The sequence below is a fragment of the Nanorana parkeri genome, unplaced genomic scaffold, assembly GCF_000935625.1.
Source record: "Nanorana parkeri isolate BGI_ZX_2015 unplaced genomic scaffold, ASM93562v1 scaffold310, whole genome shotgun sequence".
In the NCBI taxonomy this organism is placed as follows: domain Eukaryota; kingdom Metazoa; phylum Chordata; class Amphibia; order Anura; family Dicroglossidae; genus Nanorana; species Nanorana parkeri.
In genome coordinates, this window is record NW_017306578.1 from 952,781 (window position 1) to 970,698 (window position 17,918).

The window sequence follows — 17,918 nt, forward strand, 5'->3', positions numbered from 1 at the left end:
GGACGCATGCACCTGCATGCAGACACCGTGGGACAGGAAGTGCCAGCAATGACAGAGGAGTCAGCGCTGGATCGGAGACCCGCCGCACCGCTGGAGGGACAGATGAAAACATCAGGAAAGAAGATCGGATTAAGAGACATCAGTTAAGGTAAGTGCTGACATTAACATTGGGTGGTGGGATAAAAAAAAATTACTTTAATGTCACTCTAACCACTTCCAGGCCGCAGTACGTCTATAGACGGCGGCCCGCAGAAGTGGTTAAAACAAGAACACGGCTGCTTCGGCAGCCGTGCTCTTGGTACCGCTTTTAACAGCAGGCGATTGCTGTATGACTTACAAGCAATCGCCTGCTGAGGACTACAAATATCAGCAGTACTTTATACAGAAATGCTATTGTTATATAAAGTATTGCTGGGATGTTTAGTCCTCTATAGCCTGTGCCATTCTGCATTGCTGTAAATATTAGGGCTGCACGATATATTGGCCGCCAAAACATATTGGCCGAAAATGGCACTTTTGGCATAATGCCGAAACTGCCACTTTTCTGCTGATACAGCGGTGCATCCGTGCTTTCTCTTCTCCCCGCTGGGCGCTGCTCTGTGTCCCAGCGGGAGGAGAGAAAGTGACAGCCGGCCGAGCGCTGCGGAAGGAGAGCGCTGTGTTTGTCTTGCACCAGGGCCCTTTGTTCCTTAGGTCCGCCACTGCACAGGGGCCATGGTGAACAAAATTAGCCACCCTCCTGAAGGGAGGACAGTGTCAGCACCAATTCAGAGATGATTTGAGGATCTACAGCTGAGTGATACACAAATAAGATTCTTTTTTGTTAATAGTTAAGGTACTCAAATGCATTCTTAAGATTTAGCTCCTGAGTTTAGTGTCACTTTAACTTAGTGAATGTGGTGCAAATTCACTTTGCAAAGAATACCCAATCACCACTGTCAACTAATAAGCAGTGAGAAAGCAACAGCTTTGGCAAAACGTTATGACTCTCTTTCACATGATTTAATAAAGGCAAATAGGTTGTTCTCTTTCCAAGGGAATTTTCTCTTAGCTTAGTGAATGTGGTGAAAATTCACTTTCATGCTTGCACAGGACTGGATGATGGAAATTAGCAGAGGTTCACCCCATTTACTAAGCAAAGTGCAAATTCCCTTTCAAGGTGAACAGCCTATTTGCCTTCAGTAAATCAACTCCATTGACTTGATAGTAGTAATACACAAGGGTTGATTTGCTAAAAGCAAACAGGCTGTACATTTTGCAAGGGGATTTTCTCTTAGCTTAGTGAATGAGGTGAAAGTTCATTATGCAAAGAATACCCACATGCAAGAAAAATACACCTGATTCACTTAATTTACTAAGCTAAGGGATAATTCCTTTGCAAAGTGCAAATTCCCTTGCAAAGTGAACAGCCTGTTTGCCTTTTTGTAAACCCACCCCACAGAATGTGGTAAAGTCCCTCATCCCTCATTTGTTTATGATGTTTTATATGAATCAGGAAACAAAAAGAACAGCAAACAGCCCAGCTCTTTCAGGCACATTACTGTGGCAATCACAATGAACATAGTATACATTCAGTGATGTATATGTATACTATGTAAAAGCGCTGCGTAAATTGTCGGCGCTATATAAATACATGTAAAAAAATAAATTAACTGAAAGGGTAAATCTATTGAACAAGTTATTACATTAAAGATATTATAAGTGAGATAGAGAAATAGAGAGATAAAAGCAATAAGCACATTGAATAGAATGACAGCCCTCCAGACATTCCTGTATTGATTTTGCTTTCTATTGTGAGCTAGATTTGCCACAGGTAACACTTTTAAAACCGTACATACGATATACTTAAAGCTGTATAAAACCCATGTTGATGAATGTATTTATGACAAAGGGTTGAATTACCTGGTCCTTTACAAGGTCACTGACAATGTCCCTTGCATGGACATCAATTGTTATCAGCGCAGTTATGATATTTCTGTGTAAAGCAGGAAGATGGCCTCGGACAAGCCCGGCTAAAGCATTTAATCTCTAAAGTGAAAAAAAGGAAAACAATTATATTTTTGTCAGTGAAACATAATTGAACACTGACTTACCTCAAAATTAACCTTTTCAAACTCAGCCACTGATTTCAAGTTTTCCTCGCCATCCCCTTCGAGGCAGTGGGTGAGATCTTGGCACCACATGAGCTGAGAAATTGTCAGCACCACCTATAAAGCAAATAACAATGTGCCATAACAATGCTCCACATGAACCGTTGTAGTAGTGTGGATTTGCAGTGCACTGTTAATAGAGTTTTTTTTCTTTCGAATATCTGAACTTGATTTATAGCAGATAAATTACCTGAGAGGGATGTCCAGCGACTACCCACTCCACTCTGTTTTTATTCTGATAATCAGCTATAGCAGCTTTACTGAGACGTCTCAGGGAGCTGTACATAGCCTCCTCCACCTTGCCCAGCCAGTCCTCAACGTTTCCTCTGGCCTTTAGCCCTTTGCCCAAGCTCACCTAGTAAAAAAAATCAGTTACATCATTCGCTGTCAGGAGAAATATACTAATAAATGGTGATATTTAATGGTGACTATTAGTATGGTGATACTATTAAATAGTTTTATGACCATAAACCATAAAAGAGGACAAACAACCCTTTGTTTTAGGTTGATGAACAGTTTCCTCCATTTTTTTTTTAAGCTGAACTCTGAACACAAACACATTGAAATATGTTCCTCAATAGTCTTAAATTATATAAATTTATGGTGTGTGCAACATCACTGTGCTGCCCATAGCCAGTGCAGACAGCAGAGCTCCGGGAGGAACCCAGCAGGGCCACCCACTACAGACTGCCTGTGTTCTGTCAAAGTTTGTGACTACGTTAGAATGTGTGACCAGTCATGTGGTTGATACCAGAATACGTGTCCCCATTGGAAGGTTGTTCCCTCTATTTCGACTAATGATAAAAAAAAAAGTTTGATATGTCCCTAACTTTCACTGCTGGTAACACTGGTCATGAATGACAGTTATCAGTTCTAAGAACTGGTTGTTACCTGAGGATTTACAATACCTTCATCACTGATTTGATTAAGTCATTTCCTGAAAGTTTTACACACCATTATATGTAGATCTTTCATGAAGCAATTCCCATGTTTTCAGTTCAAAGGTAGAAAAAAAAGACTTACTCTCTCTCCTTCGGGTGACAACATGGCTAATATATCATTGGTGAAAACTTTCTCCTGGTCCCCATCTGAAGGTGCAGTGGCAAACTCTAGTCTGGCAATGGCATCAAAGCACTTTCTCAGGTGAGGCTGAACAGCCTGAGGATTACGTGTCTGGGCTAGTATTTCTAACAATTCATCATTAGACAGGAAGTAAAATCTGTATAAAGAATACAAAATGGATACCAAGATTAACACCTGAATTCACAAAATTTGTGAAAGCATCTAAACCAGAGGTCCCTAATATCTTCAGCTCATAGACCTCTTTATGAAGCTTCAGATTGTTCACCAACCCCCAACCATTTATTTTATACATTTGGATAATAATAGTATTAAATAGTACTTACATAATAGTAGTACTCAACAGAGACCTCAAAAGATTGATTCTTCCTTCCTTCCTTGCTTCCTTCCTTCCTTCCAATCTTCTTTCATTTATTGACCACCAATTGACATTTACTGACCCCCTTTTTATCCCTAGCCATTTAATGACCCTTGGATAGCCACAATAGATGGTTTTTCCCACAGGAATGTTTCTCTTTACTTCCTGTTCTATAGACTTAACAGGATGTGAGAGGATATTCTTCCAATGCAATCCCCTTTTAGACATAGACAGCTGGCACAGAAACAAGCGTCTCCCCTGGAAAATTTCCCCTCTATTCCTGTTCTGGTGGCAACTCAAAATTCTGGTGACATTGGTAGTCAGGGCAATTAGAAAGTGTGAATCTCCTTAACAGGGACACACACAGTAAAAAAAAAAACAACCTGACAGTAATTCTATCCCCTTACCACTCTATTCAAATATAAATCTGCCTCTACTTTGAAGGCTGATTAAATCATTCTTAAAGCCTAACCCCAGTCAAAAACCTGTTTCTTGTTTTGGTTAGAGTAGGTTCTGCACCCCTCTCCTGCACATACTGCCCACTGTCTTTTGGCAATTCTGTCCCGCACATGCTAGCCACTAAGACAACATTGCTTGTTATTTCCCCAACTTGCCCATTCTAGAAGGGGCACACTTTTTCTATTGCACTTTAAAAGGAACCTGTGTTTGTCCATACAGGGCAAAGCAACAGGTTCGTTCACATCCCCCCATCTCTAGCAGCACACACAGTACTTACCTTTCCTTCTCTCCCCCACTCCTCCATTCAGCTGCTGGCAACAGGAGAAGCCACCATGCTTTAGCTACAATTCACTCAAGTCTTGGTTGTACAGGGCTATGGATTCACCTCAGGTGACAGCACCGGTGCCTGTTGACTGGCCCTGCTCTCTCAAATGGAGTAAGTCACATACTACTTTATAACCAGAAGTGCCAAGAATTTTATTTGCTCCTGGCAGTTAAACAAAGTGGCAGGGGAATGAAGGAAAGGTGAATATGTGCTGCTGTTAAAGGAGAACTATGGGGTAAGTGTTTTTCACCATAGTTCTCCTAATGGTCACGGGAGGACATATACTAGTGTCCTCCCATGACCCAAAGCTCAGTATATCGCGAGCTATAGCTCGCGGTATACTGAGATCTCCGCAGCTGGGACAGATCCTGACATTCCTGTCAAGATCCACCCAGCTGCGTGAGTGTACCCGCCCCCACCCCCATCCGTTCTGCCAGTCAGCGCTGGAGGATCGGAGCGGGGAGGGGTGAAATCAGTGCTGCGGTGAGCCGTGACTGACAGTCACGTCTCTCTGCATGGAGATGATCGAGAAGTGAGCGAGCGACGGTATGTGTTCGCTAACTTCCTGATCTATTGAGCCGCCGTGTGACAGTTTCTTTGTCACACGTCGGCTCAAACTATGAGGTTGAGTGAAAATCACTCACCTCATAGTTCTCCTTTAAATTAAACCCATTGCTTTACCCTGCATGGACAAACCACAGGTTTGCTTTACATTCATAAGAGAATGCTAATAAAATGGCTGTTCAGGGTGCTTATACTTATTCTAAGTATTTTCATTACGTTCATCTTGTTCTTTTCACACTGCTGCAATTTAAAGCAGTAAAACAAATAATGTAAAGTAAAATGGAGGGCAAGCTATTTAACTAATGAAGAAGTTTATTTGTTACTGACCTTGGAAACACAACGCGTTTGGATTCCAAATAAGCCTCCAGGCACTTCTGAATTTGATCAAGGAGTGAATTGTTATTTTGAAATGTCTCCAGAAGACCTAAGCAGGAAGGAACATTATATTAATTAAAGCATTTCCAGTAGCCGCAATCATTATGCATTATAAAAAAACATACAAGGATTACTTTAACCACAAGCTGTGTGGTTAAAATGTATGTATTGTGCAATATTATATCTAATAAATAAGAAACTGTCTAAATGATGTTCTAGTACACATATAACACATTGTTACATTTAGGAGTTATTGATGCTCAGATATTATTCTGCTGTAATTAAGTAAATTTAAAGTCAACGTAGATCCTGATGTCATTTTTAACGTTAAGTGCATGCATGTTAAGTTGTGTACAAGTATAACACGTCCGGTATTTATACACTCTCACAGAGTTCACATAACTCCCCCTGACAATGCTTTATCTGCTTTACTCTCCAGAAGGACCTAGCCATCTTTGTTCAGACAGGGTCCTGGACTAAGATCAAGATGGCCAATCATGTAATTTCTGGGGCCCTTGCAGTTCTCGGTTGTATTCACATACTCTGCAACAGTTCAGCCCCCTCCTGCAGCCTCTATCCTGGTGATTTGTTACAAAGTTACAATGTTGCAGTCTGATCACTGGGGGAGAAGAGACTGAGGAAATGTGTCCTCCCGGAGCCGGGAGGACACAAGGACAGCTTTTTAATTAGATAAGGTAATTTTTGTATTCTATTTTTTTTATTTATGTTTTATTTATTCTGTTGGTGTGTATTGTGACATGTGAGGAATGTATTTATAAAGTTACAAAGTCCACTTTGCCTCCCCATCAACTATATATTTTCCAAAACAGACCTCAGATCTGGTCATCCTCTTCCAAACACCGCAGCCTACGCCAGGCTAGACAGAGTCTCAGTTCCAGCTGGTATCAGGTCTTCTTGCATTAATATCAGCCTACTTTTCCAATTTGGAATGCAATGAATAATGCATACCTGGTTGAGTAGCTGCTCTAAGAGCATTAGGTAATCGGTTGACTTTTCTCATTATCTCTTTCCAGGATTTATCCACTTGTAAAAACATCTTGGCTTCAGCAGGAAGTTGTCTTTGGATATCAGGAGCGCTAAAAATACTTTCCAGGTACAGCCAGTTCCTTTGACAGGTCAGCCACTCATCCTAAAAATTATAGAGGAAAGTTCATAAAAATAACCTATAAATCAACATGTGCCAAGTGAAATGTTAATGAGCAAAGTACATAACCAATATTAATCAACTAAATTTTAGTTTACAAAAATCAAATGAGTAAAAGATAACAGAAACATATTCAGTACATCTCTGCAAGACATGCACAATCCACAATGTGTTGTCTCTGTAAAAACACTGCAAGTACAGAAAAATACCTTTTGATCTGCCAGAAGTCTAGTATGCTGCTAAATTCTTGTATAAGAATTCTTGTAACAAACATTATTGAGCAGATTTTACAATGGCAGACTATTTAACTCATTTAAGTCAGTGGCATTTCCCCAATCTCTGTCTTTCCCAATGAGACATCTAGACCAGTATAGGCACCCAAATTCTGTTCTTTTACAAGTATATTATCAAAATAGAACTATGGCTTCCCATTACTAAAATAAACAAATACCCACAAAAACCCATTGATCCTGTTAGTGAAGTTCAACTAATGCAGTTTCCTGTGATGGGGTGGCAACAATGCAGCACTGCTCCTGAATTAACAGCAGAGTGGATGCTTCCATGTAGCCTGTGCCAGATTACATTTAATCAGAATAAACAAATGTTTGAAGGGGCATGACTATCAGCATTGTCACTGCTAAGTCACAAGCTGTAGCTTGTCATTTAGCACCTGGTTACACCTTGTCCTGCCCACTGATTTCTGGATTGAAAGCACTGACTGTTGAACAGCAGTGTCTAGAAAGAGGTGCATGTGAGACACAAATTAATTAGGAATTGGGTCAGTTAGGGAGGATTAAAGTCATTTTTTTATTTTATGAGACTTGTGCATCACATAGTAACTGGATTTGGGATTTGTTTAGGCTGTCATACAGGAGCTTTTAGTTAACTATGAAACTTAATTACATACAGTATCATACTTTTATGCTGATTGTTTTTACTCACAAGTGTTTGATTAAACAAGGCTAAATTTCTTTGCCATTCATCAACACGTGGCTTGATAGGTCCAACATAACGAGAGGATGCAATGGTGGATATGTTTATAGTGCTATCATCCAGCAGAACCTAAAGAATATAAAAATACCTTGTTAGGTTTCCTTCTCTGCGTTCATTATTATTTATTAAAGGCATTTATATAGCACTGACAATTTACAAAGCAATTTTAAATTCAGTACATTCACATAGTCCCTGCTCCAAAGGAGCAGTGTAAGGCCCCTCTCTCACATGCATACATACACATATTATGGCCAGTTAGGACATGAGCCAATTAACTTACAATCACATGTCAATGGGCTTACATTCAAACACTGCACAACCACTTTTATAGGGACCAATTGTTACAAAACCTACCTTGATCACTACTGTTTGCTCTAAGATAAGTAGCAACATTAGATTCTGCCAGCACAAGTCATCTTTCCCCTCTCCACAAAAATAAACATGACTGAGTGAGATGCATCAATACTGGCATTGGTACCCCAAAGACTGATCATTAAACAATTTTGCTGCAGGTATCAGACAGTGAGCTGATTTTTTAAGTATACCTTTACATGTAAAAAAAATTAGGTAGTGCTGAATTTCAGTTTCATAACCTGCTTAGTGGTGTGTTATATTGTTCTACAATAGTGAGCTGTTACTTTAAAGTGACCCCACAAACTCCACAAACTAAGAATACCACTGTGTAGTATAGCCTGAGAAAGTTCCTGTCCCTGGTATTGCTATGCAAGTTTGGTCAGATTCACATTTCCAAACGCAAGTAACTTTTGTCTTGCTAAATGTTAGATTCTCATGGAGATGCTATCTATGTTCCTGGGATTGTAATTGTCTGCAGTCTTGTGTACAAAAAGAAACATATGCCCACTCTGTTTTTACAGTAACAAACATCTACATATCATTAAATAAAATTATATCCATCTGTTATTCAGCACAAGCTAATTTGTAGCCTTCGTGTAAGTGTCTTTTTATGGCAGTTAGACAGTGATGGACAGAGAATACAAAGTAGCCGTGGCATACATAGCACACTAGCCTGAACATGACTAAATATTGCTAAACCCAAAAGGGATATTGTATTCTAGGAACTGGTATTACAGTACTAACTCAATAAACTGTTGGGAGTAGAGGTTGCACTTAAGTTTCCTAATATATTATAGCAAGACTGTTAGAGACTGAGCAGCGCACTGTAACTTTCTGGCACAAAGATGCCTCAAAAACAGCACAAGCAGACTAGTTAGCTCGGTGTGACAAACAGTTCTTGGGCCAGAACAGCTTCTCAGACAGGGTTTATTGCCAGAGGGGGTTTACTGGGTATGCTGGTGGTAGTAGATGCAGGGTCAACAACTAGCCTAACCAGGTCCTACACATTGTATGGGGGGGTTAAAAGACTGCTCCTGGATTAGCCAAGAAAGTGTGTGAGTAGGATAAATTGATTGTGTGTGTTCAGGTGTGTGTGTGTGTGTGTGTGTGTGTAACAGGCAGGAACTTCAACCTACGGTACACTCAGATCTGAGCAGCAGTGGGAAGTTGCCACAAGAGTTAGTCTGCGTACAAGAAGACTGGAAGACTAATCTAAAAACAAAGAGAACCAACTGGCAGAGAGGCTGCACCTGGAACAGTTTTCTCTGGTTCTTGATAGCCGAATGAGCCATGCCATTAAAATCCATAAGGCTAAAAATTCTTCTTTGATGTGTTGTGCTGGAATTTCCCTTGGCTGAAAAGATCTTCTGTTCTGCCACTTGGTCGACAAATATTAGTGGGCTGTGACTAAGTGCTTGAAAGCTCTACGTTTGATGATGATTCTTACACAATTCACTCCTGCAGTAATACTGAATTGGTGGTCTTACATTTTGTTACATAATTGGAACCTACAGTTTCAATCTATTAAATTATATAACATATTTACATCAAGACTCAAACCAGGTTTGTCTGTATTGCCAATAGTCACCTAACAGTTTCAATGTGACAGTGGTTGTGGGCACCGTAAACAAATGATAAATGAAATGCAGACAGACTGGCCCACCCATCCTGTCTCTTTCAACCCCCAGTTGGCCTTTAAACATGATGTGTAGCCTTATGACCAATATGAAGTTGCAGGAGGCATGTGGGGTGGGCCCATGCTTGCCCTTGTCTGGAAAATCTAAGGGGGGTATTCACTAAAGGGTGAAGAGTTTGGAGAAGGCAGGAGAAGTGAACAATCTAGGACAAAATAGCTGAATTGGAAAGTGAGCTGAATGAAGTATCTTTCCAAATCAGCTATGTTGTCCTAGATTGTTCACTTCTCCTGTCTTCTCCAAACTCTTCACCCTTTTGTGAATAACTCTGTAAGATTTGTATTAGAGCTAAATGGGAATAGCATACATTTTTTCTGTTTACTGAAGATTCATAGGCATTTTTGCTGCACTGATCCACTCAATCCCTGATTTGAGCACTCAGAAGAAGTAATTGTATATTATGGAGTCTGTTTTATGCTGCATGCCCTTATTTAAAAGGCACTCGTATCACTGGTACAGTATATTCAGGATGCTCTACATTTCTACTGCAATAAGAAAGGGACTTCAGTTTTAAGCTATCGGTGCTCAAAAACAAATTATTTCACTAGCTCACAAATTGTTGTCTGATAAGGAATAACTAATTGCTCTGACTCATGTGGTACTAAGTGTATATTTCACCTTTATCTACTGATCTCTATCAACAAAAAGCTTATTTCAATGAGTGGCAGTTAGAAAGAGCAATGAAAGGAGCTTCACCTCTGCTTACCAGATAAAAGACTACACAGTATCTAAGTGTGACAGTTCATAATTACCTGAAAAAATCTTTTTAAATTGTTTAATTATTTATCTTTGACTATAGAAAATAAAAAAAATAAAAACCCCCACTATACAGTTTAATATAACTATGCTCATAAAACCAGGCCTCTTCCCTCCTCCTCAGCAGCAACATAGTAGTATAACCAATGGGAAAACAAATGGAGAAATTGCATCCCTGTGCTACTTTCATATTATCAACAATATATTAGTACATTTAGGCACAGTTAGGAGGGTGCTAATGGTACAGGTAGAACTTATAATAATAAACAGTTCAGGGGCTGCATTTTAACTAGCACATTGGGCAGCACTTACAATAGGAAGAAGAAAGCACAATTACTGATAACTGCATTAACAAATGTCGCTTCTCACCTGAATATCATCAGTTCCACCAAGGATAAACACGTCCTTAGAGTCCCGATGTGGTACAGCAGTAAGTTCAGTTGTTTTCCAGGAATCCTCCACCTGCACAGAAATAATTATTGTGCCTTTATCAATATAGAACATAATTCATCAAAAACACTAACTAGGGATGCACTGACATGAAATTTTTAGACCAAAACATTTGTCAGGCCGAAACTGAAACCAAAAATTACCTTTTCCAATACTTTTTAAATTTTTTTAAATAATGTTTTCATTATTGTATTATTATTATTATTACTTTATACTTCGGGGGCCTTGGGGAAAGAGTTAGGGTTCTAAACAGACACCTGATATTTATCTTTTAAAATAGAAAAATAGTTATAGAACACAGAGTCCTCAATATCTTTTTCTGCAGCCCCTGTTATGAATGAACATGAAGCCTCTATACTGAGTGCTCCTGTCCATTTATAAACTGAGGAGATAGTATGTGATGTAGGGGACTTCCTGTTCATTCATGACTGGGGACACAGTAAGGTTACAATGTCCTCAATTTTTTACAAACACTCAGCGATCAGTACAGATCGCTGAGTGTTTGTGCTCCGCCTGTCACAGGATGCTGAATGGGGCAGTGTGGGAGGAGAGCTCAGCCTCCTGTGACAGGCACTTAGAATGGAGAGCGAAGTACAAACACCCAGCAATCAGTACTGATGTACAGTACAGCTGTCTCCGCCCCGCACCACCCTGCTCGGCCTCTCAATAGCTTCTCTCCTCCCCACTGGGCACAGGTAGCTGGATCAGCTCTGTGTCCCAGACCGGCAGTCAGCAGGGAATTTTTGTACAATTGGTATTTTGCCCATAGTACCATTTTAGGCCAAAAAGTGTCAGAAAGTTTTCGAAATTTCGGTGCAATCCTAACACTAATAATTGTGATTCCACACTCCAGAAAACACGTCTCCACTTCTCTAGAGTCCAGTGGCGGCGTGCTTAACACCACTGCATCAGACGCTTTGCATTGTACTTGGTGGTGTAAGGCTTGGATGCAGCTGCTCGGCTACGGAAACCCATTCCATGAAGCTCTTTACACACTGTTGTTGTGCCAATCTGAAGGCAACACGAAGTTTGGTGGTCTGTAGCTATTGACTCTGCCGACAGTTGGCGACTTCTACGCACTGTGCGCTTCAGCATGCACTGACCCCGCTCTGTCATTTTACGTGGCCTACCACTTTGTGGCTGAGTTGCTGTTGTTCCCAGTTGCTTCCACTTTGTTATAATACCACTAACAGTTGACCTTGGAATATTTACTAGGAAGGAAATTTCACGGATAGACTTATTGCACAGGTGGCAACCTATCACGGTACCACACTTTATTTCACTGAGCTCCTGAGAGCGACCCATTCTTTCACAAATGTTTGTAGAAGCAGTCTGCATGCCTAGGTGCTTGATTTTATACACCTGTGGCCATGGAGGTGATTGGAACACCTGAACCCAATGATTTGGAGGGGTGCCCCAATACCTTTGGCAATATAGTGTATATCAGAAAAACTCAGGATAAACATATAGTTCTAAGTTGCAATTCAACAATTATTTTTTGTAACTTTATACTGTAGTAATACTACATTTAAAAATATTCACTGTAAAATAGGAGAACATTTTCAAAAGGGAAATATAAAAGCTTGCATGTTTACTAGATACAGGCAGTAAATGTTAGCTGGCATCATTTGGTAGTCCCAGTAGATACAAAAAATGTGATCTGTAAAGTGCATGCTGTTAGTTGATAAGCTGCTATGTTTTGTGATTACTTTTTTACTATTATTGAGGGATTCCTATGCTGCAGTTCCATTACATTCACAGAATATTTGCAGTAAATTTCAAAAGACATTTGAGAGAAATGTATAGCTGTGGGTAGGGGTAGTGATACTGTGCTACTGACAGGCAGCTTCCTATCCAGTAATTCCCCTGAATCATACTACAGTCAGCTCTCCGCAGCCTATCCACAGCCTCACATGAGTTCAATGCACTAACATGAGTCTGCAGCTCTTTTCATTAGTGAAACAGGAACTCTGCTAATTCCCATCAAACCTCCCTTATCCCATATTTAGATTGATTTAGTTGCAAGGCTCATTTCCTATATAATTTCCTATCAGCCAGCCACTAAGATAATTCCACTTTACAGTTGCGCTTAGATGGTAGACAAAGAGTGTAGCAACAATTGCAATAATCCATATCAACCAATCAGAAATAATCTAAGTGATTCTAGCCATATAAGCGGCAATTGGGCTGTTTCTGATATACATTGTAGTGATGATGAGGTCCACCGTTGTTGCAAGCACTAGATATTGGCCAGGAAATTTTTCGTTTAAAAAAAATCCCTTTGGGGGAAGGCTTTGGAATTAAAGCAGCACTTCTGCTTTGCTATCACTGTTGGGAAAGTATTTTCTCATCTATGTTTTTCTCATCTATGGCCAGCCTGACACGCCATATTTTCTTTATGGAAAATAACAAAATAGATGCTTTCCATGCACTTTTTTTGTTGAATAACCTAAGAAGTCTTTAATCATTGCAGTTCCTAACATGCTTCTGTATCTAGGGTTTTCTGAAATTCTGGTATAATGTAGCTGAAATTAACAGTAAAAATGACTTTCAATCTTTCTTGATTGCACTATTTTTCCCTTGAGGCTGCTGAGATAATTATGTCTTACTTGCAGCAGAAATTAGGCTAGAATGCCTCCAATAGACCTTGTTTCTAAAAAGATAGGTTCTGCATGTATTCATATTACCCATGGCAACCACTAACATTATGGGCCCAATTTACTAAAACTGGACATTTCGTAGGCAGTGAATGAATGTGGTCTTTGGCAACAGGCCATTAATAAAATAAACCATTATTAAAATAGTCTCCTTCCTTAATAATGCAATTTTACAAGTAGCAACTATTAACTATTCTTCTTTCATCATTATTCTTATTTTTCTACTATACAGGATTAAAAAAAACTTTACTTATATTTAATTAATTTTTATGTATTTTTACAAACTGGCATTATAGTGAATACATAGATGTATATACTACACTGTACTTATTGCCTTTTTTAACCAAATAAGAAGAAATTAATCAGAGTACCCAGAGGCGGCTCTAGAGTTTGCGAGGCCTTAGGCGAAACCTAAACATGAGGCCCCGCTCAGGCCTGTGGGGTCTCACCAGGGTTCAACCCTTACGATCCACACTCCCAGCCAGATTTAACTCCGCCCTCCCAGCCAGATTGGGATCCTTGCACGGTGGATGGGAGGGGTGAGATGGCTTACCAGTGGCTGGTGGGCGGAGCTCCAGAGGACCACTGGCCGAAAGCCTAATTAAAGAGCCGCCTCTGAGAGTACCTATTTATGCTTAAAGGGACAAATCCGCAGGTTAAACAGCTAACACCCTAAGAGGTGTTAGGGCTATAGCTGATTATGTGTAAACATTTTCCACCCTAATTTGCATTAAGGTACTACATGTATCGGTTTATACAAGTACTCTTGTTATTGAAGAGGGTATTCTAGCATCACTGTGGATCAACATATGACCAAACATGTCTTCAATCCTAGTAAATTAGGCCTTATGCTTAGCAAATGTGAAAAGTAAACTTCGGCTTAAATAAATATGACTATATGAGTAGGTAATAGGTTAATGCATATCAGTTCTATGTTACACTAGCAATTCTGTCATGATCAACAACCTACCAGTGGCACAATCACTTAAACTCAACTCACCTTCTCCCATTGAATCACTCCCTTGCTGTTCAAAACCAGTGATGTGTAGCCGCGTCACTGCTCACTTGATACCTATTAAAATACTGCAACATTTTGCCCAGCGACCAAAAAGAAAAAGGCTGATTTCCTAAGGAAGGTAAGATTCTCCACTCATAAAATGTGTGAATATTCTGAATATTCATTTCACTTATCCAATCATGTTAAACGCATCTGCACATGGTTGGATATTTAGCATGAAACCAAATTTGCTTTCCACATAACTAGATAATTTAAGTGAATATTCACACATTTTTTGTGTGAAGGGTCTCAATTCCTTTAAAAAATCAGCCTCATAGTGGCCATTGCATTGTTGTGATCCTGCTGCTAGCTAGTTTTAAATAGATCAATCGATTTAAAACTAGAAAATATAAATCCAAGAATAATGTTATGCAAAAGTATACTGTACCTTTTTAAGTATAGTCTCCAGTGATGCTTCTCCAGATGCCTGTCCGGATACATCCTGAATTGTCTGCGCACATTGAAATGCACCTATTTCAATAAGCTTCTCTAAGGACAGAGGGTTCTCAGGGTCTATCAGCATAGCATTGATCTCCTGTTCTAGGGCTGCCCAATGCCGTGGCTTCAAACATGGATTTCTTAGGTCAGTTATCACTGGTACCTGTAAAATACGAAGTCATTAATGATAAAAAACCATGATACTGCACGCATAATAAAGCCAAACAGAAATACTATAAAGTCAACAATATTTCCAACCAGGCTAAAAATATTGCATGTAAAAAAAAAAAACAATAAAGCCCTCAGATATTTTCTCACAAAACAAATCTACATTTTGGAAAAAGCAGTTTATGGTCTGATTTCCCTTCGAGCATACTGCAAGTCCACATTCTTACATAAACATCTAGGGCAGCGGTTCTCAACCTGTGGGTCGCAACCCAAAAGTGGGTCGCAACCCCTGTTGAGTAGGTCGCCGTGTGCAGCAACAGCTGCAATCTCCTGATTGCCTGCGTTTCAATCTTTACACTGTCTGCCCTCTGGGATGGCTAGAGCTCTGATGAAGGGGGCGTGCCCCGAAAACCACTTCATTCTGAGCACACACGGCCATCACCAGGACAGGAGATACAGGTGAATGGGATGGGAACGGTGGTAAACTACAAGGGACCTGGGTGCTTATTTGAAACAGCACTTGCAGCGGCTCCTTCGTTAAGTCCAGAGTCCAGAGCATTACTAAGTCCAGAGTCCAGTGTCTTACTAAGTCCTGAGTCCAGTGAGTTACTAAGTCCTGAGTCCAGAGAGTTACTAAGTCTAGAGTCCAGTGCATTACTAAGTCCTGAGTCTAATGAGTTACTAAGTCCTGAGTCCAGTGTATTACTAAGTCCAGAGTCCAGGGCGTTACTAAGTTCAGAGTCCAGTGCGTTACTAAGTCCAGAGTCCAGTGCGTCACTGAGTGCAGAGTCCAGTGCATTACTAAGTCCAGAGCCCAGCGCATTACTAAGTCCAGATTCAGGAGAGTTACTAAGTCCAGTGTATTACTAAGTCCCGAGTCCAGAGCGTTATTAAGTCCAGAGTCCAGAGCGTTACTAAGTACAGAGTCCAGTGCTCCGTTGGGAGTCACCACAACTTGGCAAATTTTACCAAGGGGCCCGGCCCTAATAAGGTTGAGAACCACTAATTTAGGGAATATCCATCTAGAATCATCTTATAAAACTAATAGCTTCTTTACTCTTATACACATGTGGTAAGATGTATTTATAACAGGCTTCACTGCATGTCTTTTATATGCACTTAAAGTGCTATTAAAGTCAAAAGGTTTTTAAGCTTTTTCAGACCATGATGAAATCACTACCAATGAAGTCTGCTACTGATTACTTGAGCACTGGCCCTGATATCCTGTTTAGGATGGCAACTTACCCTTGCAGGTTTCTATGGAGCCACCCTTGTGTTTGCTAGTAAACTGTGTGTATCTCCACAAACATCAAGGCAAGACAAGCCACTACTACCCTAGCAGCAGTTGTGTAAGGAGGGTTCAGTACATACACGAAGACCAAAGCAGGCTCAAGCACGTGTGCGTACTGTGGTTTGTGGCCTGTGTACAGGATTATAGGCATTAGCCGGCAGGTGCACATGCATTTGCGTGCATGCATGCTCAGTGCCAAATGTCCTATTTAAACAGACGTGTGTCATGGACAGATTGTTGAGTGGTCTTCGGTTTGACCCCGAGTACATGTAACCTGATTCGTTATCCTGCTTACCTGTGCATGACCCAGCCTGCCCGCTGACTTCTCTCTGGATCTCTGCCTGCCTATTGTAACCTCGGTCTGCTTACTGGACTCTGAATGTTGCCTTCTGCTCGATACCTCTCTAATCCTCTGTTACCAACCTTGGCTTGTAACACCAACTCTACTCCTGGTTTCTGATTTGGTACTCCGCTGTTTGGCTGTTAGTGACCACGACTTGGGAACCCGAATACACTACTATTATCTGCTCTGTTACTCCAGTATTCTGGTGTTTGTCCTGGTCTTGCAGCCTACAGCCATCTGGTCCATGCACCCGAGTCTCTATGCAGATCCAGTCCAGCCTGCAAAATTGGCACTCATGCCAGTTTGTGTCCTCACATTCCCTGTCACTACTTCCAGGAGTGTTGGACGAGTGGTGCAAAAGAAGCCCCCTCATCAGCTCCACCCAGGTATGTGGCAAGTTGTTACTTATTTGCCACACCACCCCTATCACAGCTCCATTCACCAACAGACACAAATAGAAATACCCATTACTTGTGTAACATAGCTTCTTGGTCATTTTCCTTACACAGAGATTTCCCCTCCATATTATCACAGAAGACATTATACTATATTATTTGCTTAGCATCACTGAGTAGATATACTGCAGTAAAAAGAGTTATCCCTTTACAGCAAGTGTCTTACCTTCTCTTTCATATTCTCTACCTTCTCTTTCAGTCGTGGGACTACATTATTTGGAGGTAATCCTTTTTCCAGCTGATTTACAAATTTAGCAAATTTAAGCACTAAGGAATTCAGTTGCTCAGGGTCCAGCATTTCAAAGTTAGACTAGAAATAAAATTAAATGAAATTCAGTTAATTATTATTCATAGTTTATTTTGATCCACAGAATATTAGTTATTTACCTTCATCCACTCAGCTTCTAGGGTATCCCATTCAGTCATTGAATCCCACAGCAGCTGTTTCAGTTTTACTTCTGCACTCACTTCTTCCAGTGCATCAAATCTGGTCACTTCAACCTATAGATGCCAATGCATATGAGTTTAATCAGGCATATCAGTCATTAAAGTACTTAGATGTCCTTACCATTTAAAACAGATCAGCGAGGCTCGACCTAAAAGCATCCACATTAATACAATGATGGCTAACAACAAAAGGGGACCAAGACAAAGAGTCTCCACATAATAATTTACCCAGGTAGCAACAATGTTGAATAATGTACAAAAGAGGCTGGTTTAGAATTAGCAGCTGAGAGAATACATAGCTAAACGGGAAAGGGGGGGGGGGGGGGGCTTTTTTTCTGC

The 17,918-nt window shown here is 40.4% G+C and overlaps 1 protein-coding gene across 1 annotated transcript in view; it reads right to left on the reverse strand.

Moving 5' to 3' along the window:
• DNAH6 (dynein axonemal heavy chain 6) overlaps window positions 1-17,918 on the reverse strand; it is a 206,105-nt gene that overhangs the window by 137,795 nt on the left and 50,392 nt on the right. Inside the window, exons 16-26 of the mRNA XM_018557925.1 lie at window positions 17,520-17,633; window positions 17,299-17,442; window positions 14,826-15,038; window positions 10,643-10,735; window positions 7,419-7,538; window positions 6,281-6,461; window positions 5,264-5,360; window positions 3,174-3,369; window positions 2,341-2,505; window positions 2,094-2,207; window positions 1,903-2,028 (exon numbers count right to left, since the gene is read on the reverse strand). Coding sequence (XP_018413427.1) covers window positions 1,903-2,028; window positions 2,094-2,207; window positions 2,341-2,505; window positions 3,174-3,369; window positions 5,264-5,360; window positions 6,281-6,461; window positions 7,419-7,538; window positions 10,643-10,735; window positions 14,826-15,038; window positions 17,299-17,442; window positions 17,520-17,633 — 1,563 coding nt within the window. The remainder of the gene's footprint in view (window positions 1-1,902; window positions 2,029-2,093; window positions 2,208-2,340; window positions 2,506-3,173; window positions 3,370-5,263; window positions 5,361-6,280; window positions 6,462-7,418; window positions 7,539-10,642; window positions 10,736-14,825; window positions 15,039-17,298; window positions 17,443-17,519; window positions 17,634-17,918) is intronic.